General features: G+C 39.6%; 1 protein-coding gene across 14 annotated transcripts in view; it reads right to left on the reverse strand.

Annotated features, from left to right (window-relative positions):
- QKI (QKI, KH domain containing RNA binding) overlaps positions 1-26,501 on the reverse strand; it is a 249,497-nt gene extending 222,996 nt beyond the window's left edge. For 4 of the 14 annotated variants that reach the window (XR_013276691.1, XM_077486652.1, XM_077486644.1 and 1 more), the window contains exon 1: positions 25,766-26,500. Coding sequence is in view for 13 of the 14 variants with exons in the window: in XM_077486652.1 (XP_077342778.1) it covers positions 25,766-25,907 (142 nt within the window). In the remaining variant the exon portion in view is untranslated. Of the gene's footprint in view, positions 1-25,765 lie in introns of all 14 variants that reach the window. The other 10 variants (XM_077486646.1, XM_077486645.1, XM_077486649.1 and 7 more) reach the window with 7 other exon arrangements.
- Positions 26,502-27,894: the final 1,393 nt, after the last annotated feature.

The raw sequence follows: 27,894 nt of genomic DNA on the forward strand, positions 1-27,894 counted from the left end.
GCCCCATTCTGTGTGCCTTTAATATCACTTTAATGTAGAAGAGAAGCCAATATTATAACCACCAACCCAGATGCACCCCTCCCGTTTATTGTTTCTCAATCTCTACTTTGTGAATATCAAAAAAGATTTTTATTTTCTTTGTGATCACGACAGCATAAAGTGTAACTAAATTTTTGCCGAGAAAAAACACATTCCCCTCTGGTTGATGTACATTACAAGAATTTTTAATAAAATGTTGTTGCAGATTCCTACCTTTTGTTATTCTAAAGAAATCCCTGTGTGTTTGCCTGTGGCCATGTGGTAAGTGAATCTAATGGGATTGGTTTCATAATTCTCAATCAGCTGCTGCACCTGAGGGAAATGGTAGGGTCTGCATCCTAGACGTTATTTCCTATTGGAAATATCTTAAACATAAAATTTTTGTTGCAGGGGATAACTAACATGTCCCTGTTGAAGACATATTCTGTCAAAACGCGTCGGGCTTGCATCTGGCACCCCACATTGCTTTTATTCAGTATTTTTTTGTGATCACATGTCCTAATTTTTGTTTATTTTTATGACTTTTTAAATAAACCCAATGGTTACCCACTGACCTGCACCATTTGGAGCTTTTTTTTACTCCCTCATTACATCCTTTGCGGACCCTCTTCCACATTTGGGGTCGGAACCCCAAATGTGATATACCTGATCCCGATATCCTGAGAGACGCTTCGAGAGACATCTACCATGGGCTCATATCCTCCGAAGTCTTCCTAGTATCCGGCTGGACTATCTACAACTTACCATCTGGTTTCATGTTTGGATCCCAAGCGTTTTTGACTCAACTGTCGTAAGACTGATGAGTCCATCTTCTCTGGTAAGAGTATTCTACCTACCTTTTATATTACTTCAGACAAGCTGATACACTTGGTTTCATCTGATCAGTGGATTCCCAGATTTCCTTGTGAGGAATACCTACCACATTTGTGCACTATTCAATATATGTGGACTTTTTATCTCTGGGACTCACTTATTTAATCATTAATGGTTTTTAGTATTCACAGTTTTCACATTTGTGTATACCTTATTTTGTTTTTGTTTTTTCACGATAAAACTATTATATATTGATTTGTTATCTAATTCAGCGCTACACAATTTTTTGCTTTATATTGGATAACTAATATCTGACTTGTATCTTAATGCAGACTTCTGGGAAAATGAGTGAGCCAATCACACAAATGGGAAATGAGCACATTCTGTGTACAGAACACCTCCAGGTTGCCATATTGCATTTTTTTTTTTTTACAGAGCTGCAGATTGAAAAGGAAAGGTCATTTTTAATAAAATTAAATTACAATATGGCTTGAGTCGCAATTGTATATGCTATATTTTGTTTGCTACTTTTCCCCAACGGAAGTGGAGATACCTTTAAACCTCCAGTTTCTTTCCTGTATGAGCAGAAAGCCCCAATTTCCATTCAGGACAGCCAGCCATAGATGGTTTGAAGCTTGGTACTGTTCAGCACAGACCGGCCAAGATTTGAACCATGGGCAGGCTGGTTATACCAAAGTCAATCCATCGATTGACTTGAGTACAACCAGTTAACCTAAAAAAAGGATGATTTTCTGAAAAAATTAATCATGTCTGGGTGTTTCACTTTCTGGTAATAATGCACATATTACAAAATGTAGCATTGATCTGTTCTCAAGCTTTTGAATGTGAAAAGGCATAAAAATCAAATACCATGATCGCTAATACACAAAAACTTTACAATCACAGCTTCAAGCAGGGTTTTGTACTCCCATAAACTAGCACAGAAAAAAAAAAAAGCATGTTGAATCTATGGCTTTGGCCTGCAACGTGTAACTAACGCCAATTTTTTTTTGTAGTTGTCGTTTTGAATAGACTGGAGATGGATTAGAACATGTATTCGGTTTTTCTTGCTGTCTGGGACCCCATTAGAGAGGTTCACCCTCTCTATTTGTCCTGTTTACGGTTATCATTGAAAGAAGACATCAAATTTTGGGTTCCTCTCGTCTGGATTTGGCTATGGAACAGGAAGTGAAGGCAAAACTCCCCAATGGGACATAGATGGCAAAAAAGAAATCTGACAGGTGTTTTAACCCTCCCTAACTTATCTTAATGGAGGGTTATGAGCCCCTGTGCTCCCCCCCCCCCCTTTCCAATCTGGTTTGATTGTTACCTTTTTGACTTTCTATGACATCAGGACTAGGTCGTGTGTAGAGTAATTTAACGGACACCATTTCATCATTCTGACGGGACCGCCTCTGTGGCCAGTTTAGGCACTTTCATGAGAGATCATGGAACTTTATTAAGCCTCAGTAATAAGGGAAAGCTAAAAGAACACACAAGGCTCTTCCAGCTAATAAAATATATTTTAAAAAGGTAAGGAGCTTTACTAGAAAAAATAAAACATTTAAAATGGAACAGGTTCATTTTAAAAAGGGAACCAGAGCAGACAGAAAATGTACTAAGTTTCACACAATTTGGGATAGGATCCGATTCACTTAATTTTTTACACTGCTGCCTACACAAAAGCATTGCAATCAGCAGACACTGACAGCTCTCTGCTCATACCTCCAGTTACTCAACCTCAGAGAGGGTCAGTGAACTGCAAAAGCAGATTAGCACCCTAGTAGTTCACTGAGAACTACAAGCTATCGCAGATGCACAACTGTGGCATTTTTAAAATATGATAGCGGGAGTGGGGTGAGAAACCCTTGCCCACTGATACAGGAAGGAGACAGATTGGGGGCTGAGGGGGAAGGATACTAAACATACACCCTAAATACAGATGTAACATGTGAGCATATACAGAAAATCCTTTAAAATGCAATCTCCAAGGCTGTCACTCTAATCCTGCCTTTACTACCTGGTAAATCAATAACCTGAAACATGTACACAGGTTAGAAATGAAGACTTTTCAGTCCTCATTGGCTACATGTACGTTTATGACAACCTCTCCAAGCAGATCTTAAAATAAAAATAAATAAAAAAAGGGAAGGAGCAGTACAAAGATCACAACACCATGAGAGGACATATACAGGGAGACAAGTACCCGACATCTTCCCACTCAGTCCAAAACTTACAAGAGAAGACTGGCTGGAGATGAAATTCACACAAATGATTTGCTCACTAAAAACACACTATAAAACAGAACTTCAGGAACACATGAAAATGCAGGACAGAAGTAACAATGGTAAGTAAAATCACAAGAATGCACCCTGCCACACATCCTGTAGTCCAATGAAGTAGCCACAGCAACCTATCAAGATGCTTAATCATTGTTGCAAGGATTGTTTTGGGTAAAGAAAATAGAATATATGCAATGCGAGTTGTACACATATATGGTAATCACTTTTTTTTTTTTTAATGGCCGATGGGTTTACTTTAAATTATGAAAAAATTAAAGTACCGCACTTGAGAAACACAATAAGTATTTCAAAGGATGCATTTAAAAATGAAAACACTATTTTCTGGGCAATATATACCGATAGCCATTCTTTAAAAATAGGAATAAAAAAAGTGAAACTAAATAGATTCCAAAACTCAAGAAGAAAATAAAATCTTCTTGAGCAAACAGGAAAAGTGTGACTAAGGCTATAAAAAGTACTTCCTATCATGAGTTGCCATTAATCTCTGTACAGAGGTATATGGTGCAATTTAATTGTTTGCAGAGTGTATCACGGTAGTAAAGCGAAGATAAGATGCCTAGCCATATTTACAAGTGTGTGTTACGAAACAGGTAATGTAGGATTCACACTCACTGTGAGAAGGTAACGGTGTTAATCTATAGTTTAGGAAAGGTTGATAAAATCGCATCATCCCTATGGATAACATTTGGTTTGTCTAGTCTTGTGCAAAGTAGTACAATTTTATTTTTAATTTTTTTAAACGTGAAAAGCACATTAACTGCTAAAAAAGGATATGACATGATGCAATTGTTTAAACAGATTTTCAGTAACCACAGTAAACCTCTTCAGCAAAGACTCATGCTACAGAGGTAACCAAGTTGCTGGTGGGGGGGGTTGGAAGGTGAAGGATTAGTGCACATTAGTTCAGGAGGGCTGGAGAAGGTGGGTTAATATTAGTAAAGGGGCCATACAGCATACGCAATCACAAACCCCCACTGCTATGTGCAGCCACCCATAGAGATGGTAGAAACATGCAGCTGTACACAGTGATGTGTTGCTAGTGTAAGGCTCCATGCACACTGGGCTTTAAAAAAACATTATCGAGAGGGCATAGAGCATTTTTTTGTACAGTTTTGTAAAGTTAAGGAGCTTTTTACGTTTTTTTTTTTCTGCCTCCAAGCCCCCAATCAAACTCCAACCAGAAGGATTTTTTTTTTCTGCCTCTAAACGTAAACACAAAATGTGCCTCTAACGTCCTAATGTGCATGGACACCTAGGATATCATTGAGTTACTTCTACAGGCAGAACACAAAACTCCTATATAAGCAATGTTTTTTCTGTGTGCATTGAGTCTGTGCTCTGAACACAAAGTGGAGCATGCTCCCATGCTTTACACAATCTCCAGCTCATAACCACTTCTAATTCTACCTCGGGTACAGGTAAATGATGGCTGTACTTTATTCATGCACAGGGTGGGGGCTGCAGTTTTCATTTAGCATTAGAAAAAAAAAATGCAGTTGTCCTTTAACATTGGCATTAACCAATTGTGCCAAGTAATGGTGGCCACACAGGTATCAATATGATCAATAGGAATAAACTGACCTAATAAATCCCAAACCCGATCACCCATTTTATTTAACATATTACAAACATAAAAAAAGTGTGGTGCTGGGAAAAAGGGATTATTGTGGTGCCTATTAGTAATAGAGTATGTAGGAAACAAAATGATTAAATCAACGAAGGAAGGAAAAAGTGCTACAAAGTATCAAATACAATACATGATTTAAAAAAAAAAAAAAAAAAAATGAATACTAATTCTTTAATGGAATTATCATAAAAAGATATATATCAAATAGATTTGCAAAAGTACACAATACAATAAAATAATTGTCTACTCAATGTAATATGGTAGAGATTTAATTGCTGGTCAAGGATGTCCCAACATGTTTTGCCATTATGACAAATTGTGTGTTTATTTGTTATTTATAGTTTTTGCTAGTCTCTCCTTGTGTCAAAAAAAATGGTTGCCCTGAAGAAGCCATCATAATGGCGAAACATGTCGTCCCTCTGTCCAGCGATGTCAATGAGTGTCTCAGCCGTCTGAGATTCTCCTTCCTGATTGGCTCAGACACAGCAGCAGTGCCACTGGCTCCAGCTGCTGTCAGTCAGCTAGCCAATCAGGAGGGCTCTATGTTGGGGTGGCACAGTGGTGTGGTGGTTAGCAGTAACAAGGGTTGCTGGTTCAAATCCCAACCACGACACTACCTGCCTAAAGTTTGCATGTTCTCCCTGTGCCTGCGTGGGTTTCCTCCGGGTACTCCGGTTTCCTCCCACACTCCAAAGACATGCGGGTAGGTTAATTGGCTTCTGTCCAAAAAAAAAATTGGCCTTAGTATATGAATGGGGATTGTGGGCTCTTTGAGGGTAGGGACAGATGCGAGTGTGCAATGTACAGGGACAATTGTAGACACTCAGGTTGAACTGGATGGACTAGTGTCTATTCAACCTTACTAACTATGAAACTGTGTCTGGACACAGGGAGTTGTGACTCGGCTCAGGTGCCCCCATAGCAAGCTGCTTTCTAAAATTGTGTGCTGTCACCATTACAGGAATAGGAGGTGAAATCTTCCTGTTGGCATCGTTTCCCCATTTTATCCCCCCAAAAAAATGCACCGTTTTAAAATTTGTATTTTGCCTGCTTATTTCAAGTGCATCTATTTGCCCAAAGAAAGTGAAATGTGATTTTATTAGACAAGTTCGAAGCCTTCCATATTTCTTGGGATAATAGCTTACATACAAAACATAAAAAAAGTGAGAAGTCAAAGACTGTATGTTTGGCATTTTTCAAGCAAAACATGTAAAAGATTTTGTCATGTGTCAAAATCTATTACATGTAACACTACGAGCATTAAAAGGAATACAAAAGATTATTAACATTGCCCTCACATTGTATAACTTTATCAAATGCACATCTTTTGTTTAACAGATATTGATTGAAAATTCTTCAAGGTTAATAGTTTTCATTTGAGAGATGATATCCTCTTGATAACCTGATCAGTTTAAATACCATAACAGTTTAAAGAAATTTGAGAAAAATGTATTTATAGTTTGACTGAAAATGTTTTCCGTTAGAAAACATATCAAATATCAGGATAGTACAATCACTCGTCAAATTACCCTTTTTGTAAAGCAGACTAACCCCCAATGGAATCAATTTTTTCTCCACAATTTCTTAAACATGAGTAAATAGATAAAGTCGCGCTATGGACTACCCCCTCTTACTGTGACTAAAGTAAATCAAATAAAAAACTGAGTGAGGATATTAATACGGGGTTAAAGCTACCTGTGCCTAGATCCTCCACCCCTTTGGTGGGGGGGGGGGGGGGGGGGGGGGTAAGAGATAAAGAATTAAGATAATGGGCTATGGCGCTAAAACCCAATACATGTGCAGCTCTGTGCAAAAAAAATATATAAATTTAATTTATATAACGGTGCTATCAAAATTCTTATGGTATATCAAGTGTGTACATATATGTGCTAGTATTACGGTGACCCATACATATGCTTATGCTGATAACAAATACATAAATATTCATAAAAAACATCCAAAAGAATCAAAAAAATGTGCAAATTAATTCGTCTCAGCAAACATGCAAATATCGTGCAAAAAGTTTAGTCCCAAAGAACGTCTTTATGCATAAGAACTTTTCAAAATCGCATTCAGAAATCACTGGAAAGTCGCATGCTGTAATATTTCAGGTGGTAGTAGTAGAATAAAGTGACTAGTGCAAAAAAGGTGCCAATCATCAATGTAGAGAGAAAACAGGCTTTCACAGTATAAGCCACTGTACTGCTAGCTGAATGCTGCTGCTGGTGCGCTGGGGGAATGTTCGCTCTTCACTTCATATGTACTCCGTTTGTTATGTGCATGGAGGAAAGAGGAACATATCCATGGTGCAAATACGTTTTAAAACCGCTTTTTATTTCGTTGCAAAAAAGAGTTACTCACATTTGCTCGTAAAACAATTTGCATATACGAACGGACAGAAAACAAACTCCGCCAGCCGCTGCTAGCTATAGGAAAGGTGCACGTCCGTGGCTGACCACCTGAAATATTACAGCATGCGACTTTCCAGCGATTTCTGAATGCGATTTTGAAAAGTTCTTATGCATAAAGACGTTCTTTGGTACTAAACTTTTTGCACGATATTTGCATGTTTGCTGAGACTAATTAATTTGCACATTTTTTGATTCTTTTGGATGTTTTTTTATGAATTTTTATGTATTTGTTATTATCAGCATAAGCATATGTATGGGTCACCATAATACTAGTACATACAGTATATGCACACACTTGATATACCATAAGAATTTTGATAGCACCGTTATATAAATTAAATTTATATATATTTTTATGCACAGAGCTGCACATGTATTGGGTTTTAGCGCCATAGCCCATTATCTTAATTCTTAATTTCTTAAACATGCTGATATTTAGGTGGTAAAACATGGAACTTGGTAATGGTGGGCTGGATGCAGTGCACCATTCATGTACTGGTCATACAGGGATTTGGGATGGGGGGGGGGGGGGTTAGGTGTAAGTGATGAAGACATAATAAAGAATAGGTTCACCTTTTAAAATAAATAGTTTTTTGCAGATAAAAAAAATAAAATAAATGTGCACGTGTTATATTTCTTTTGGAGCCTGTAAAGTAGGTCTCCTTCAGATCGGTCAGTAGATCTGTGTACCTGTACCTTCCATATGGGCATGCAGAAAACAAATTACCATGGTGCCCCACAGTGCTGTGGTAGTTCCTTGAGAACTACAAGCCAACAACCGCAAAGGTTTTTTTTTGATCAAATTTATTTTAATAAAATGCTTTTGGAGTTAAAAAATAAATAAATAAAAAAAGTTATGCAGCATGAGGCTGTATATTCTGCAATATTTACATTTTTGGTAAACTCATTCAATGAATCCAAGCTCTGCAAGCTGATCTAGCAAGCACTACATTAATGCAGCCATTCACACAATTTCACAGTAACCATGAGATAAAAAGTTCAGGAATATTCCTTTTTCCCATTGTTTTGCAACGTGCTCTACAAACTGTATGAATGTTTGAAGAGAAATGCATCTGTACCAGGCTCTATTGTGAGAGTATATGGACAGAATGGATACAATACTCTCCGGAGATTGGGAAAGAGTAAAAAGCATTAGAAGGTGGATATAGGCATGTAATATGAGGTAACGTTGCCATAGAGCCTAATCCTTGGCAGAACGCATCAGATACTTATAAATATATGTAAAGTAAAAGGCAGGCTATATAATTGTGTGGGTTTTTATATTTTTTTCCCCTTTCTCTGTTTATATATCTCTATATCTATAGAGAGATTATACACACACTATAACACAATTACAATAGATACATGTTAGCACATAAGCTAGGAAGGGAATGTAGATCCTTTATCTGGGGAAGAGGATCTTTTCCATTTGTTCACTTTAAATCTCCCCCTCCCCCTTTTTTCTCTTTTCCTCTCTTCATGCCTTTTGCATGGTTATCTAGCTTGGTCTCTTCCCCGCCTCCCCCCCGCCCCCCTTTTTTGTTGTTTTGTATGGGTGGTGTGGTATGGCTGTTTTTTTCCCCCGCACAGAAGTTAACTTATATAAATGGGAAAGAGACCCAAGATAGAGGAGTTAGGATAGAAGTATATAGATAATGGTTCACATTCTCATTTATTTTTTGTGTCAAATATTGTGTGGTTTGTTGTAAAAACTCTAGTCCTTGAGGGTGTCTATTCCACATCTTCATAGCTCTTAGGGTCAGTTTACACTGAGGGGGCTTGTCAGGCGACTTAGCCTGACAAGTAGTGTCCCGTTCTGTACAATGGAACCGTTCTAATCAGAGGGCCACAAGTTGCTCTTGACTTAGAAAAAGGTTCCTGTACGACTTTGGGGGCGACTTGCATTGACTTCTATACAGAAGTGGTTTTGCGATCCCCGCTGAGCAAGCGGATATCCACGGGGCAAATCATCACTGATCCGCCCCGTGTGAAAGGACCCTAAAGCTAATCTTTCCTCATATTTGAGCTCCTCCATGCCTCTTATTGGTTGCCCCTCTCTGCACTCTACACTTCAATATATTTTTTGTGAACTGATCTCCAAAATAGACCTGAATAGATTTAAATCTAAGACTTGCCCGTCAACATAGCGGGCACACATTTTAGTCTAACATCGGACTCAGGAGGACAGTCACATAGAGGCCGTGTGTATTGACTGACAGTTATGTAGGGGTGTTCAATTCTAGGCACCAATGAGAGGGGCCCTGTACTCATCTTGCCCACATCTAGTAAAAATTAACTTTAGCCCTGGTTCACACCAGTGCGACTTTGAAATCGCATTACTTCAGCACAATTTCAACACTGCAGATCAGTGCAATTTGCACCTCCAATTTCACTGTGGGTTTGCAACCTCATTTTAACAGACGTCTATAGAAGTCACAATGAAATTGTGAAATGGTTCCATTGCCGGCAATGGTGTGCAACTTGTCATATGATTTGGCACTGTCAAATTGCGTGACAAATTGCACCAGTGTGAGCCAGGGCTAAAAGTAATTTATGTAAAAGCTTTATCCAAGAAAAACGACAAAACTGTGGCTTTAACTGCCTATAGTGTTTGCTGGAGCTCAGCTTCAATTGGTTAGTTAAGTCTATCTAAATTTGCTAATGCATAAACCACTACCCACTCCTCAGACTCAATTCTGCTGTCCATTATGAGAAGAAGGGTTGGGTGGACACTCAAAACATATACGGGCCCTTAAACTGGTTAGACTCAGATTTACCAAACCACCAAGGGCTCATAAATGAGAGCAAGTTTATTTATTTTTTTTAATTAGTAGCCGAGCTTTAATGTTCCTTTGTGGAAGCTGGAGGGGATCAACATAGGAGCATCCTCTAAAAGGGGAACTTAACCTAGCAGAGAGCAACACGATTATCACTTTAATGCATACATTAAAGAATGAGATCAAGAAAGATGTCATTCAAATTTCTGTCTTGTGTTGTTTTCATGAGGTCTAAACTCCCAAGGAGTTGACCATCTATAACTTCTCATGGACCTTGCATCACACACCCTACATTGGGATCTCTTATATTGCCATCACGACATTAATGATCTACAAAAACATTAGCATCCTTTGCCATCCCTATAACATTTGTAATTTTTAAATTGTGAAAGAACTAAAAGATGAGGGGGGTCAGATGTAGAAAATACTGTGTTTGAATAGAAAATAACTGCAGAAGTACCAGCACCCAACTAATATACTTCCCACATTATCAGCAGATATATTTTAATTTAGCCCTAAACCCATTCATACCTTCAGTTTTCAGAGGATTCCCCAAATGCAAAAATCTGCAGGAGATTTCGAACCAAATGGACTGAGGCTCAGAAAAAGTTTTACAACTCAAATATTGTATAACGCAGAGAGACATCAAAAGGAGCATTTCTGGGAAGCTATAGCACAAACAACACCTCCCCAAAATGACACTGTATTGTACACCATGTCTGCAGCACAGTGACATCTGTAGATAGATATCCTTCCAAGATGCTTGCTTCTACCGTCCATCTGGCAGTTAAATATGTTAAAATCACTTAAATTTGTGAAGTGTAAAGAGACTAGCATCTTTCCCACTCAGGCATGCAGACAACTGCAGTTCTTTCTTCTCACTTAATTACCCTATGTCTAACCTAAATATCAGCTGCCACCCAGAAGCACTCTAGCCTAAGCTGTGGGACATTGTGGCCACTGACATAAGAGCCCATTCCCCTCCAATTTATCATAGTCAGCCTTCTTGCTGACACTCGTCAGGGCTGCCTGTGTGATAAATTGCTCTGCTATGCACCCTATGTTAATCAGAGACTGACGCAAGTGTACCTTTTAGACTGAAGATACTTAGCTATATTAAAACACTGCGCTATCAAGCTGCCACACTGTGCATTAAACCTCCCATTTGGAACCAACCACTTTCCTCATGAATAGTTATGAAAAGTGTACAGTCAGTAAATCAATAGGCGCAAGGTTTATGCACCCCATTATCTAAATAGCTCTGGTTTTGTCCTTCGGTTCCCTAGCTGTCTCACTTGAATAGTAAGGTGTGATTAGAGAAAGTGGCGTTAAATGCAGAAAGCAACCAAATGTGATTCTGGCCCAGTCTCAAGGCAGAGCAGTGCCAGTGATGCATTTTTTTAAAAATCATATACATACAAATTACATTTTACAGGGGGACAGCAGCAATCAGTAAAGTGAGAAGCAAGCCACATTCCTCCCCCCACCCCTCTCAGATAAGCCTTAAAGATGTACAGAAGATAAATAGATTAGATTAGCCTTCCACTAAAAATACTGACTCCTATATACACTTATGGCCCGTACACCCGATAAAAAAAAAAAAAAAAATCAGTTGACAGATCGGACACTTTTTTCGCTTAATAGTTGCAAGTAAAAATGTAATAGGTTAGTAAAGTCACGAAAATTCCCGTATTACAGAAAAAAAATAAAAAATCAGAAGTGAGGTCATGTGTTGTAATGTATTTGTATTGTATTTTCAGACAACTGTACTCACTAAACCAAAATCGTATGATCCGGTATTGTACGAGGAACATTTTCGTGCCTGTCTGATCGAATAATATCGGCTGAATTGTCGTGATCGGCTCTCGAAAAGCTCTGGACTAACGATACGATTATCGTACAATCGCGTCGAAAGGGGTATTTTTGGTACGATTTTCGGATAATGTGTGTGGGCCAGAAGTGTCATTTATTGAGGAATGACAAGATAGGCGTAAAGAGTAGCAAAAGTTAAAAACAAAGTTTTTTTTAAAAAGCACAACATAGGTATTTTGTAAGCTAGTGATATCCAATAACCATACCAAAATAAAAAAGGAAAATAGATGAGGATAGAAAGAAATAATGCACAGTGCAAACTTGTTTTTAAACCACTTGCTAGCCGCTGCACACCGATATACGTCGGCGCAACGCTAGCGTTGGGCAAGTGGGCGTACCTGTACGTCCCCTTTAAGAGGCGGGGATAGCAGGCCAGCACCTGCTGAGTACACTGTGACCATGCCCGCGGGACTGGCATACTCTATGTCGCCCGGCAATCCTGTCACGGATTGTCTCAGAAGAGGGGAGGGGCTATGTAAACAAGGCACTTTCCCATTCTGACTTGTGTCATGACAGATCACTGTACTCGGTCATTGGGAGCAGTGATCGCTGTCATGTGACTAGTAGCCCTCCCACAGTTAGAATCACTCCCTAGGACACACTTAACCCCTTTACTGCCAGAGTCATTTACACAGTAATCAGTGCATTTTTATAGCACTGATCGCTGTATAAATGACAATGGTCCCAAATTAGTGTCAATAGTGTCCGATGCGTCTGCCATTATGTTGTCGCCCCGAAAAAAATCGCAGATCGCCACCAATACTAATAAATAAATAAAAAAATAATAAAAATGCCATAAAACTATTCCCAATTTTATAGACGCTATAAGTTTTGCGCAAACCAATCAATATATTTTTACCAAAAATATGTAGAATACATAGCGGCCTAAACTGTGAGGGAAAAAAAATCATATATATTTATTTTGGGGGGAATATTTAAAGCAAATAAAAAATATAGCGTTTTTCAAAATTGTGGCTCTTTTTTGTTAATAGCACAAAAAATGTAAAAACGCAGAGGTGATCAAATACCTAAAAAAGAAAGTTCTATTTGTAGGGAAAAAAAGGATGTCAATTTTGTTTGGGTGCAATGTCGCACAACTGCGCAATTGTCAGTGCTGAATCGCAAAAAGTGCTGTCAGGAAGGGGGTAAAGTCTTCTGGGGCTGAAGTGGCAAGGTCCAGGATCTGATGCTGCCATCTTGATTTTATAATTTCATTACCTCATGTATGTATTTAGACAAGTAAAAAAAAAGTCTCAACTCCCTTCCTCAAGTGCTTGCTACTGACCAGGATCTTAAAGATTAAGGCTTACCTGTAGGTCCAAGCAATATCTCCTAAACCTATATGGTTTAGGAGACATTTGCCCGAAAACGGGCACCGCTGTCTACGGCGCATGCGCCGTAGACAGCGGCGCGCAGGCGCCCTGAGCGCGCCATTCTCAGCGACAGAGCTGCCGCGCGTGTCGGCTCCCGTGCGCATGCGCGGGAGTGACGTCATCACGGCTTCGCCGAATGACAGCGGCGGAGCTGCGAGACCCCACCAACAAGATGGATGCGGCGGACTACAGGGGACAGCGGCGACTTCGCTGGCTCCTGTGTCAGGTAAGTGACACATAATGGGCTACTATCTATGCGATGCATAGTAGTCCATCATGCTTTGCCTTTGCAGGTAATGAAAGAGGAAGTAAACTCATCAGGGTTTACTTCCTCTTTAAAGTTGCGTTCTGGCCGAAATTATACTTTTTAAATAAAAATATCCCTATAATACACAAGCTTAATGTATTCTAGTAAAGTTAGTCTGTAAACTAAAGGTCAGTTTTGTTTATAGCATTATTTTGTTACATTATTAACTTCCAGCAGGCCGTGGCCATCTCAAGTGTGGGCATCTGAAGCCAGACTGCATTTCCATAGCAACGGCAGTGTCAGAGGAAGTTGCCGCCCCTTAGCTATGCACATCACATAATTCACAAACAGCGAGTTATGTGTATGTGTATGTATATATATATATATATATATATATATATATATATATATATATATATATATATATATATATATATATATATATATATACACACACACACACACACCAAATTGCTTTAAGCACACAGAGCAGCTTAGGATGACAAGGAATTAAAAATATGGGTGCTCTGCTTTAAAAAATAAAAAGTTTGGCAAAAGTAGCTCTCATTCCCATCCTCTCAGAATCTCTTTGCTATAGCTTTATCAATCACAATTCCTATAATAAGTGTGCACAAATCTAATAGGGCAAGGTCTGCTGCAGTGAAAAAGGCTTCTAGTAACTGACAAGCAATACATTTAATAATGTAAGCAAATTGAAAGGAGCACTTTAAGAACAATACAGTCTTTGCTGGCATTCATATTCTGTTTTAGCACTGGGATTACAATTGTTCTATTTTGGAAAAGGAAATAAAGTGCACACATTAAACTAGACACAAACCCGTACATTATATGTAGATCATAAAATGATACAATGTATGTACAAACTTCAATGTTGACATCAATTGATATATTGTAAAATACCATACTCCAGGTAGAAACACAATACAGAACACTTTTCTTGACCAGATAAGCCAAAAATGTTCATTGAGCTGCGCAGTATGTTTTCTATAGCCGCCTCCTGCTGTAGTTCAATCAGCCTGAGCTGTCAGGAAGTGCCAGTACTTAGCATAACAGCAGCTTCTCCTGTCAGTCGTGGGGGCATGCGCACATGCTCTGCACTGACATGCCTAATTAGGACACATTCAGCAACACACAAAAAGGCATTATTACATACACAGATTGTTACACACGGGGAAGGAAGGAAGAAAAACAAATTTGGAATGACAGGTCCATATAAAAGCCATACAGATGTAGAAAAATCAGAAATTCCATTTGTTTATTCTGTCTCGCTTCCAAGGCCATTTTTACCAAAGGGCACAGCAGTGAGCATTTAAAAAGCTATGTTTTTTACACAAACATGCAGAAAGCAATACTGTATGCATTACTGTGCTATATTAAACTAAAAATAGTTGGATCTCATAAAGCACTTAAAAACACAGTCACAAAATATAGGTAAACTACAAGAGCCTAGACAGCTAAAATATGAAAGTATTATTTCGGGGGGGGGGGGGGGGGGGGGGGAGTACACAATCAGTCCTAAAAATGTAAACTCTCACTGGGCAATACTTTTTCAAATGATTTAGGCTTCATTCACACCTAGGTGTTTTGAATCACAGGTAGAATTGCTGCAATTCTTCCAGTGATTCCAAATTGTGGAAAAATGCAGGATGCGTTTACGATGCCATTACTTCTTAGTGGTACCCCTATTGCGATGCGATTCTCCTGCCATAAATCACGCTGCAATTGTAGCAGATTGAAACATGTGACACTGTCGCCCCAAAAAAATTTCCTTCTTAATTGAAAGGCTTGTGCTTTGCGATTGCACCGCAATTGGGGGGCCATTGAAAAGTAATAGCAGTGCGAGCGCGTCCCGCGTTTTGCCACGATATTGAATCACAGGCAGAATCGTGGCAAAACAAATCACCTAGTGAAGCCTTAGACAAACATCTTTAAAATTTTCAAATGTCTCCAATTTTTATTCTATTAAAGCATTTGTTAACCCAAAATAAAAATAAAGATCCTTTAAAGTATGTTATACAGCACAGTGCTTGTGTCATTTGGCCCCCTCTATCACCTGAAATGCCCAGCTGATCCTGCCAGTTTTTACCTTCCCCGCTCTGTACACTGACCATGATATATCAGCGCTGCCGAGCCCTGACACCATTGTCAGTGTATGTGCCTCTGTCATACACTGCTATCTGCAGCTCTCCTCCCCGGCCATCATCTCTCACCATCGCTGATCTGCTCCTCTCCCCACTGCTTCAAAACTAACTGATCTGTATATCATTCCTTCTGTCAGATAAAAAGCTGCATCCTAGTGCCTGTGAAATATATATATATATATATATATATATATATATATATATATATATATATATATATATATATATATATATATATATATATATATATATATATATTTATATTATATTTCTACCCATTTTAACAACATCTTCCAGCGATCACGTCTCCAGGCTCTCTGCTCCTCTCTTCCTCCCTGGCCAAAGTCAGCAGGGGAATCTCAGCCCAGCCCACTGGAGATATCACATGGGGAGAGTGGAGAGCCTGGAGTCATGTGATCGCTGAAAGACACTGTTAAAAACCAGATAGATTTTTTTTATAAAGCACAGGCACTAGGATGCAGCTTTTTATCTAGCAGAGGGAAAGATATAAATATAAGACAGTGGCTTAATAACCATTTTATAATCAAATATGGCTGCCCACGTTTTTGTCATTAGTTAAGCAAAAGGGGAAGCTCCGATCATTTGCACCAACTAGCCTAGCCCCCACATTGCCATATTTGGCACTTTTGGGGAGGTTTACCTGGTTTAGACAGATACCCGCTCCCATTTCCAGAAGTGTTACCCCCCTCCTTCCCCTGCTGTCTTCTGGTACACATCACAGGTGCCACAAGACTACAGGACCATTTACCAGCGCAACTCATACACTAGAGATGCCGACACCTGCAGCTGAAGCCAACTGGAGAATCAGTTCGGGTGAGGACAATCGCTGCATCTCTGGACAGGTAAATGTCCTTATATTAAAAGTCAGCAGCTATAGTATTTTTTGTGGGGAGCCTGGAGCTCCAGTTGCCTACTTTCATGTGCTAGAAAGTGATTGTGTTTTACTGTTCCCTCGGAGTGAGCGTCTGTCAGATTAAAAAGGGTCTGAAAACCATTTTGTCATACTATCCCAAAAGTTGTTCAGCTGGAATGCTGATCACAATCCTTGGTTTACATTTACAACAAAATGTGTATATGAAATGCCATCATGAAACCAATGAGCAACAAAAGGGACTTTCAGAAAATGCTTCTCGCTTCAATTAAAAACATATTTTTTCAATTTTTATAGTGAAAATCCTGCAACACTTAAGGTTTTACAGACCGTGGACTATGAGGCTGAAGGAATTTTACGTTGTAAATGTCCCTACCACACTCAGACGCAGACATTAAAACATTATATTTATTTATATAGGTCCTGATGGGACAAAGTACATGTAAGTACTTTGTCCCTAATTCTTAGGTGCCTGTAAAACTAGCTGCAATTTTGAACAGGATGGCCCTGAGCACATAGCTGCAACCCCGCAGTCAGCAAGCAGACGGCTCCTTTGGTAGGAAGCGCCTGTTTCTGGCTCAAAGCACTTGCTGAGGAAGTCACCATAAAAAAATGCAAAAGGGACAGGAAACGGGCACACCTCAAATTCCTCTGCATTCTTCTTGGATACATGGCCCAGACAAGTACTGGGAGCCTTGCTAGCTGCAGTGTTGGGTGACCATGCGCCCTTTCAGATATCACAGCTAGAGCTGCAGGGCACCTGAGAGAATAAGAGTACCTACATGTACCTTGTCAAAGCAGAAACTGGATAATGTAAAAAGACATTTTAAAAAATTAAAAAAAAGATAATTCTTTGATGCTTTTTTGATGACATTCCGTAAACTAGCAGCAAGTTACGGTGTTGTAGGAGTAAACAACTTGGGAAGAACATACTCAGACTCCGTGCTGCACATAGTAAAGCCACAAAAAAAAAAAAAAAAAAAAAATCATCATCATAGCAAAGAACAATACGATTACCAATTAAAAAAAGTTCCACATCAGAAGCATAACCCACATGCAGAATAAAACAATTATAATATATATTTGGACGGTGATCCAGTGACCATAGACTAGTAGGGACCTTATGCATTGCTTCCATAATGGATATTTTACAAATACTACTAAAATACTCCATGATATACTCAAATAAAGAATTCCTATAGCTTCTAGGATGCAAAAAATAAAATAAAAGAAGGTCGTAAATAACTCCAAGGTACAATTTTCTAGAAGTAAGCACATTTCAGCCAGAAAACTAAACTCTGCCATCGTCAATTACTAAAAATCTGTACGAATTCAAAGCACTAGAATTCCAGAAAACGGTTGGTGGAAAAAGACTGACCTCAACAGGTGGCCAAATCTATAAATGTGCTTATTATGACGATTTCCATATGAGACAGATACATGGTTTGGAGAGTCTCAGCCAATATCTTTTACTAAACTTTCCTCCAAAAAAAAAAATAAAGGAAACAAAAAGTGGAATAATATGATGATCACAGGCTGCATAACGCAACAAAAAGCAGAACCTAAAGAAATTTGCAAAGGATTGACAAGTAGTGCAAAGTTCATTTTTTCAGTGGTTACAAAAACTAGCTCACACATCTGCTTTTCACTGTCTTTGTACAGTCTGCAAAATAAAATATATTTATATACAAGCATAAGGTAGTATGAAGTAAACATATGCAATTACTAAGTGCACTGATTAGATTCTTGCTGCAACAATACATATACCTTATGTTCCAACATATTACCACTCAAAACAATTGTAGGAAATGCTGCATTCCAAAGCCGGAAGAGACCCCCTTCCTGTATGTTTGCTCACTGCTGATAAAAACAGATTCCTTCCTGGTCCCTCTGCTGTCTGTTCCGAACATCTTTTGTAATGAACTAAATCAAAATGTGGATACAAAGGCCTGGTCCTCTCGCACATCTGTGTTTACATTTTTAATTTAAACACAGACACTCGCAGAAGAAAGTGTCACAGTGCACCAATAACAGTGATGAATTGAAAAGATAGATATTGATCATGTGCCCGTACAATGTAACTACAGCTCTGTGATCTCCTTTGCAACACCACATTTTCGTTCAGATTTATTTTGGTCAACCCTTCTGCCATTTAAAATGATTTATAACCAATAACCAACTGGTTTATAACCAATAAAAATTACTAGTAATAAAAGAGATTTAACTTTAGAGATAAACAAGCACAAAAATGGATTCAGTGTTGCATATTTAGCAAAGGAAGCGGGTTAAATTAGTGACATGTAACAACTGTATTGCCATTTCTGCTAGTCATCGTCACCTTCTGTATACACAGAACTATGGGGGGAAAAAAAAAAAAAAAAAAAACATCAATCATGTTGTCAATTGACTTCTCTCAGATTACAGTAGCTCTAACACTTACAGAAAAAGTTCACTTTCAAAAAGCTAGACGGCTATAAAACCTCTATCACTTGTTAACTTTTGTAAACACAATAATCAGTTAGGAATAATATAAAAAGATTTGGAAGCATCCGCAACACAGCAGAATTTTGTCACAAGCTATTTATGATTTGGAAAATATCATTGCTACACCCGGCTTTTAAATAGCAAAGTGTAGAAATTCTCAGGTTCTGAGTAAATAAACTTCTTACAACCTCTCCTCTTTTTACATGAATTCCACTTTGTTTCTCTCTTTTACATGCCATAACTTAAGTGGATGAATGCAAATCACATACTTTACAGAAAACGTGCCAACAGCAGCTCTAAACAATTTTACCTTATGACTAAATGTCATAATGATCAGAATACAGATCCTCAAAACATGACTCTGGATTATGAAGTGGAAAATCTGACCTGATTTTCTACAAATCAAAAAACGTAACTACCTAGCATTTTTAAGAAACGGCAAAATAAAAACAAGGGGATAATAGATTAGCCATTAAGAAATTCTGCTCGACTTCTGAATTATTCAAAACATAGTTTGTATAAAGATTGCTTTTGCCTTTTTTGTTTATTACAACATTTTCACTCTCTGATCAAATAAGTGTTTAAGCTTCTGAAACCTCTATAGGAATACCAATGATTATGGAGATTAGGGTCTTTTTTTTTCTTTATTGATAACAAAAGAATGGATCAGCAGCAACCACAGTGACAAGACTTAAAGCAAGTCATTTTACATGCAGAAATAGGTCTGCAAATATGCATTACTGATGTGTCACCATTTTTTACTCTTTTTTTTTTTCCCCCTCCTTTGTTTTATGTGCATTAGGGAAGCCGGCACATTTCTTGTCATGCATTTCAGCAGGGAGAAAAGTTCAGATGCTCCCGGATATTAAATGACCATTCAAGTGAAAGCACATCACTTTGTATCAAACAATGTTTTTGGAATTCAAATACTTTAAAACAATACTGAATCCTCAAAAGAAAAATATTGTAAGATACATGGGCTATAACAGGAGGGACAAATGATAATATTTAAAAGTTAAACTCTTTAAATAAAACATAAAATAAATCTCTCTTTGCCAATAACCATTTTACAGTTTTTTTTTTCCTCCTTTCTTCAAATGAGGGCCTTTACACTGTGTACTATGTGAAAATAAATAAATAGAAATTAGCTAGCACAGTAGGGTCTTTGTAAGAACCCACTGTCAATGAGTTTTTATGAAACACAAATTCCATTCATCTTAAACTGTACAGAACATACTGGCGCCCCTTAGTGGCTTAAAATCCAAAGCAAGGATATAAAGAGATCTGTTTCATGCAGGGTTTTTCCCTCCCAGCATGTTGTTGTTGGGCATTCCTGGAAGTTTTAAGTTTCCCCCTCCATTTACACAGATTCCTTCAGCCTGCACAGCCCCAGCACACACAAACAGGAAGATCAACCAAACCCTTTAAAGAGCCTGAGCCTGTGGCATCAAGTTACTCTAGCTAAAGACAACAGCTGATTCCAAACTAGAAAGGACCAAAAACATATATAGCACTTCGTGCTAACCAGGTTATCATTGAAATTAAGATTTTCATATAGTCAGCTTCAAAATAAATTCATTGTTGAACCAGGATTACAGGCACCTCCCTAAATTATCCACTCTTAACAGATGAATTTAAAAACCAAAGCTTAAAAGTGAAGAAACGTATTTACCAATAGAACATTAAAGCTTACCATAGACATTCCGGATATTAATATAAAGAAGCTAACTTTGCACAAATCTGAAGTTCAAGAAAAACAGGTGTTGGTTTTGTTCCCTATATAAAAACCAACATATTCTGTAGTACATCAGCTAATAAAACATAACAAAAAAATAACTGCAGGTAAAAAAACATTGCTGTTTTAAGCAGCGAGCCGGACTTTAAGGTCACTTCGATGTATACTTTACATGTATACACAGTGCCATCATTTTGGCACAGCTTGAGAAACATAAAATTACAGTTGATTAAAAAGTTACACATAACAGGAGAGGGTTTGCTACTGGAAAAAGCTGCAAGACAGCAACATAAAAGCTACTGTTTCTAAATGTATAAAAATAAACTGTTACACGGGTCTGATCTCAGAAAGGTCATGTCTGTGTACTCTGATTTCTGCATTATTATGTGTTATATTAAAGCAATAATGTATGATCCAATATCAAACTACAGCATAACACCACAATTATATAAAAACTACAGATCTGCTTAAGGTTGGGGCATTTTTCAGTTTTAAGTACAAAACCAAAGAGCTGATGAGAGCTGCATGTGTCCCTTAAAACAGCAGTGTAACTTCCCACCGTCACAGGATATGGTCCGCTTCTGTGATTTTACACACTTCCTTGCCTTCTTTTGAGTATTGTCTCTAGTTATGTAAATAGGCCGTGTATCGCATTTACACATTGCGCCTATTTCCCATTTGATGTGTTACACTCAGCCTGCTCCCCATGATACTTCCTTTGACTATCTAAAGGCATTGATGTTGAAAAAAAATAAATAAATAAGGGCAGTGGTTACTTTAAATTTGATCAGGCCTTTAAAAAATTCTTAACGTCAAACGAATGCAGCAATTGATGAACAATATTATGGAGAAATCTCTAGGTTCTTGCATACAGTACTGGAGTTTCTACCTTTATTGAAATATAGCTACAAATATAAAAAGAACAACATTCCTCTATAGGCAAAGCCTGCATTCTTATAAAACCCATGTTGCAAGGAAAAGGGTAGTTTGGTTTATTGGAGTGTAGAAAAATATGGCAAGTATGATAATTTTGAAAGAGAAAAAATAAAAACATTTCTACACTACAATAGTGTACTTTAACAATTGAATGCTTTGCTGCAATGTTTGTAAAGTAAATATTTGCATATTTACACTGGGCTCAATAACAGCTGCAAAAACTAGAACCCCCACCACCATGTTAAAAAGGGAAAAAAATGCAAATGGACTATGTGAAGACCCACCCTTTGTAGATGACCATGGAGAGATAGAGGTCATGCTAACAAATAATCTGCACATTTAAAGTGAAATAAAAATAGGATTAAAGTATGCCTAGAGATACAGCTGACTAGTAGGAGCAATATTTTGAAGGATCTATGCAATAAAGATAAAACCCAGCCACATGTACAAAGACCAGGCCTGCCATCCCCGTCTCAGCTTCAGGCTTTAACAGACTCGGCCATAAATGCATATAGCTAAAGCTGCATAATCTGTATTTCCATTAGTACTCACAGACTTATTGATTGAAAGACAAAAAAAAAAAAGTTACACAATGGCCACAGCCTTTCATCAAACAAGGTTTTATTTTACCTAAGACTGGAGTACATTGCAAAAACATGCAAACAAAACAAAAAGGTATTTCAAAACTGTAAAGTACAGATTTTGAAGCCTGCATGTCACCACTATAGCATCTTATCTACTAGAAAATCACCCACTTAGGAATTTCATACTACATCAATTACAATGCAATAAACCTACTGTTCAACACAAAGTTAAACCACAGAAAAGAGTGTGTGGTGGTTACAAAGTTTGAAGAATCTATTCTGCTCAAAAGTGGCAATGGGTTCATCTTCTATCCTAAATTACCAAGCGTAATAAATAATTATATATAAATATATAACGCATATATGTATTACAGCTGCCAATGCCATCTTGCACGTGACGCAAGAAAATAACATGCACAGAGAATCAGCTAGCATCTTTAACCATTTACAATCCTCATTTGAGCAATATAAAAGGGATTAAATGTTGCTTTTTGCTGCTGTTGCTAACCTCAGATCACTGGAGTCTGGAACATGACAAGGAAAAACAATAAAATGCCTGTTCTCTTCAGCAGGCCAGATCAATACCACCAGCAATACATGATTTGTGTGCTCCTTGCAGTGAAATTACAAAGATGATTTTTTTTTCCCCTTCTAACAGCTGTCATTAGAACCATTCCGCATATATACATCTATGCTATATGACAATTACAAAACACTAAACGCTTACTACAAAATAACACAACTCACTTTACCAAGGCAACCAAAATCATGGGGCAAATTGCTGAAATTTGGTGAGAACCAATTTCCAGATCTCCAGAGCAGTGATTCAACATGGCCTTGTCACAGTCCATATGCCTTGGTGGCAATAAAGTGCAGCAAATGGCTATGGGGGGAAAAAAAAAACTGACCACATATCTAAAAGACACGCTGCTCCAAAACAGCAAAAGATGGTTAGAACGAGACAGGAATTCAGCAATAAAAAGAAGCTTAGCCTCTGGCAATTGGGTAATAATACAAGACTAAACCAGTACTTGGAAATTATCGTCCCTAGCTAAAAGGCTAAGGACAAGAGATATGCTTAGTGTACATATGTGGTAGTAAACTCTCAGAGTAACACTGTACCTACGTGTCAAGCACATACTACTGACATGCCAACACAGGCACTGGTTGACAGGCACCAAAGGGCTTCTGTGCTGAAAGTCATTTTTAAAGTCCTCACCCAACTACTGTCCAAGTCAAAACACTTACTCTGTTTAGATTGTAAGCTCTATGAGCAGGACCCTCCTAACCCTCTCATCTTGTAACTGTACGGCCTTCCTTTATTATGCAGAGCAGCATACAAACCATAGGCTCTATATAAATTCTGTATAACAATACTAAATGATCCACTGCTAGATAGAAGCGAGGCATCTACGCAACATCAGGGGGAATGCCTCAGTACCTATCTGACCCACATAGATTATAAATGGGCCCCTAGCTCCCAGAGGGCCCTCCTAACATTCTTGTTTTGTAACAGTACAGTTTCAGTCTCATGTTGGAGAGCCATACAAAAACAGTAGGCACTATATAAATCCTGTATAATATTACTAATGATCCACAGCTAGATAGAAGTGAGCCATGTTCAGATCTACATAACATCAGGGGGAAGGTCTCAGCACCAGTCTGACCCACATCCAGTATAAACAGGCCCCTAGCTCCCTCCTAACCTTGTCTTGTAGCAGTACTGTCTCCCTTTATGTTGTAGGGGGCCTTCAGATTTATATAAATACTGTATTGGAATACTAGGTCATAAGCTCTCAGGAGCAGGGCCCTCCCAACCCTTATCTTGTAACAGTACTGTCTTCCTTTATTTTGTAGGGAGCCATACAAACTGTGGCCACTATATAAATACTGTATAATACTACTACTGATCCACAGCTACACAGAAGTGAGCCGTGTTCAGGTCTACATATCAGGAGGAAGGTCTCAGTGCCAGTCTGACCCGTATCTACTAAAAAAGGGCCCCTAGTTTCCTGTGGGCCCTCCTAACTATCTTGTAACTGTCAGTACTGTCTCCCTTTATGTTGTAGAGTGCCTACAGATTTATCTAAATCCTGCATTAGAAAACTTTAGATTGTAAGTTCACACGAGCCCTCGGTAATAGTAATATATCCCTTTATCTTGTAGGGCACCATTTAAACTGTAGGCACTACATAAATCCTGTATAATACTACTACTGATCTACAGCTAGATATAAGTGAGCTGTGTTCAGGTCTACATATCAGGAGGAAGATCTCAGCACTTGTCCAGCCCATATCTAATATAAATGGACCCCCCCCTAACCTTCTTGCCTTGTAGCAATACTGTCGGTTTAGGTTGCAGAGCACCTACAGAATTGATTTAATCCTAGAATACATCAGATTGTAAGCTCTCACAAGCAGGGCCCTCCTGACCCTCATCTCGTAACAGTACTGTCTCCCTTTTCGTAGGGAACCAGACAGTAGGCACTATATAAATCCTGTAGAATACCAGTACTGATCCACAGCTATATAGAAGTGATCTATGTTCCTACATATCAGGAGGTAGGTCTCAGCACCCATCCAACCAATATCCAAAATAAATGGGGCCCCTTAACCCTCGTGTCTTGCAGCAGTACTGTCAGATTACGTTGCAGACCACCTATAGATTTATATGATTATATTATTTCAGATTGTAAGGTCTTACAAGCAGGATCCTCCTAACACTCATCTTGTACTATCTCCCTTTATGTTGTAGGGCACCAAACACTAGGAACTATATAAATCCTGTGTAGTCCTACTACTGATCTACAGCTAGAAAGAAGCGAGCTGTGTTCAGGTTCACATATCAGGAGGAAGGTCTCAGTGCCCTTCCAACCCATATCTAATATAAATGGATCCCTTTAACCTTTTTTGCCTTGTAGCAGTACTGTCAGTTTAGATTGCAAGCTACTACAGACTTGCATAAATGCAATACTACTTCAGATCGGAAGCTCTTACAAGCAGGGCCCTCCTATCCCTCATATGGCAACAGTACTGTCTCCCTTTATTTTGTAGAGCAAACACTAGGCACTATATAAATCCTGTAAAACACTACTATTGATCCACAGCTAGATAGGAGTGAGTTTGATCCAGGTTGATGTGACATCAGATTGAGTCTCAGCACCCATCTTGTACAAGTGGGCCCCTATCTCCCTGGCACAAGCGGTATTTGTCCGCCCCCTGAATGCAATGCAGCCCTGTAAAGAGGCACAGGGTTGTGTTCCCTTGATAGCAGTGGTGCTCCTTCCCCCCCCCCTCCCTATTGCATCACAAGTTTGGTAAGCACCAGATAAAGGCACATTCCAGCAGGTCACATGGCCAGTAATATGGGGTGGGGAGGGCTCTCCAGTGAAAAACCAAACTCGGCTCATTCCCAAAACTTTCCGGGGGGGGGGGGTGTCAATCCCCCTCCCCCCAATAGATCCTAGGGGGACAAGCAGGGTGTAATGTGCGTGCACAGCGGCCATCGTACCTTCATCCAGAAGTCTCTCCAGGTGGTTAAATATCCCGCAGAAGTTGGGCAGACTGCTCATCAGCTTCTTATCGTTCATGAGTTGCATGAGATAGTCTGGGGTCGGCTTCGGCTTTTCCTTTGTTTCCATTTCCCCCACCATTATCCAAGCTCTCCGAAAACAAAAAAGAGGTAAAAAAAAAATATATAGAAATACAAAAAGAAGAAGAAAGGAGGCTCTCGGCTCGGTAGTGGAAGGAAAAGCTGCTAATAAAAGTGAGAGATGTAGGAGACGAGGGACTTGTTCGTTATTCCGCCCTCGGGGTGTCCGAATACATAAGAGGGGGGAGGGCTCTCCCCACAACTAACACTTCACCCCCCTGGCTTCTCCGAACACAGCGGCCCCCCTAGGAAGTCTGGAAGCTTCTCCGAGCCTCACACACAACACGGACTGCACTGTACACAGGAGGGCATCGGACGTGCTGAGCCGCTCTCTATCTCTCACACACGGCGTGTCACTCAGCTTCCCTTCTAAGCCTGACCGTCTCCTCTCCTCCTCCTCCTCCTTAGCACAATGCCGCCACCACCGCCTCCTCCTCCGCCTCCTCGAGCTCCGTCTCTGTGTAGCCGCCTCGGCATGCGACGACTAAGTAGTCCCGTAGTAGCAGGTCTCCGGCCGCCGCGCGTCTGCTTACTTCTCCTTCTAAAGGAGTTCGCTTCAGTTCACGCAGCACAGAGAGGAAGAGGTGGAGGGGCGGAGAGCTCCGAGGATAGGAGGAAAGCCAAGGGTGGGAGCAGGGGCGGGGCCAGCCTCAGAGGAAGGGGGTAGTCCTTAGTGACCGTTGTTAGGGGGCGGGGAGAACATTTTTTTAGAGGGGAGTGGCGAGAGAGCGAGAGACAGACAGAGAGCGGGCTCGGGGCTGGATGGGGTGCCGCTGTTGCACGGCGAGGTGAACGAATCACGTCCTTCGTGTGAGGAGAGGGGCGATACCAGAGTGGGGGTTGGGGGGAAGGGTTGTCTGTGCTCCCCCACAACAAGAGCATATGGAACACCCCAAGAACTGATAGGGAGACCGGTGCGGTACATACACGAGGTCTCCTCACATTCCTCCTCACACAGCGCACCCTATAAGCGGCGATGGAAAGTTCTCATTTCTCCCCTGCCAAGGAGATTGGCTTTGCTCGTTAACCCCTCCGCTGCCAGCTTGGTTGTGGGCTTCAGGATGTGAAGTTTCCAAGAAAAGGGGCCATGGGGGGGGTGGGTGTGTACGTACTCCCCTGGTGTCTTATTATAGCTGCCTGTACACAATCTCCATAGGACATACAGTCCCATGACAAGTCACAGCCCATTCATCTCAATGGCACCCGCTCCAATCTATGCCACTTAAAGTTGCAGCAACTAAAATCTCACCCCTTTTTAAAAATGTTCTGATCCACCCCTTGTGAACAAGGCTTGTTATACTGATGTCAGTATTATCGCACTTACACCAGTGACATCATCGCCAGTGCAGCCAGCCTGACTACTCCTGATCACCACCATAGCAGGGTAGTGTTACTTCTGCCTGTGTCTGTACTGGACCTGGCCTGCTAATTGGCCGTATGTATGTCTGCTTTCCAATCCTACATAGTTACATAGTAGGTGAGGTTGGAAAAAGACTAACCTATGTGTGTGATTATATGTCAGTATTACCTTGTATATCCCTGTATGTTGTGGTCGTTCAGGTGCTTATCTAATAGTTTCTGGAAACTATCAATGGTCCCTGTTGAGACCACCGCTTGTGGAAGGGAATTCCACATCCTTGCCGCTCTTACAGTAAAGAACCCTCTACACAGCTTAAGGTTAAACCTCTTTTCTTCTCATTTTAATGAGTGGCCACAAGTCTTGTTAAACTCCCTTCTGCAAAAAAGTTTTATCCCTATTGTGGGGTCACCAATATGGGATTTGTATATTGAAATCATATTCCCTCTCAAGCGTCTCTTCTCCAGAGAGAATAAGTTCAGTGCTCGCAACCTTTCCTCATAACTAATATCCTCCAGTCCCTTTATCAGCTTTGTTGCCCTTCTTTGTACTCACTCCATTTCCAGTACATCCTTCCTGAGGGCCAGTGCCCAGAACTGGACAGCATACTCTAGGTGCGACCAGACCAGAG

Source organism: Lithobates pipiens, unplaced genomic scaffold, assembly GCF_037356315.1.
Source record: "Lithobates pipiens isolate NorthernLeopardFrog02 unplaced genomic scaffold, aLitPip1_a1.2 Scaffold_18, whole genome shotgun sequence".
Lineage (NCBI taxonomy): Eukaryota > Metazoa > Chordata > Amphibia > Anura > Ranidae > Lithobates > Lithobates pipiens.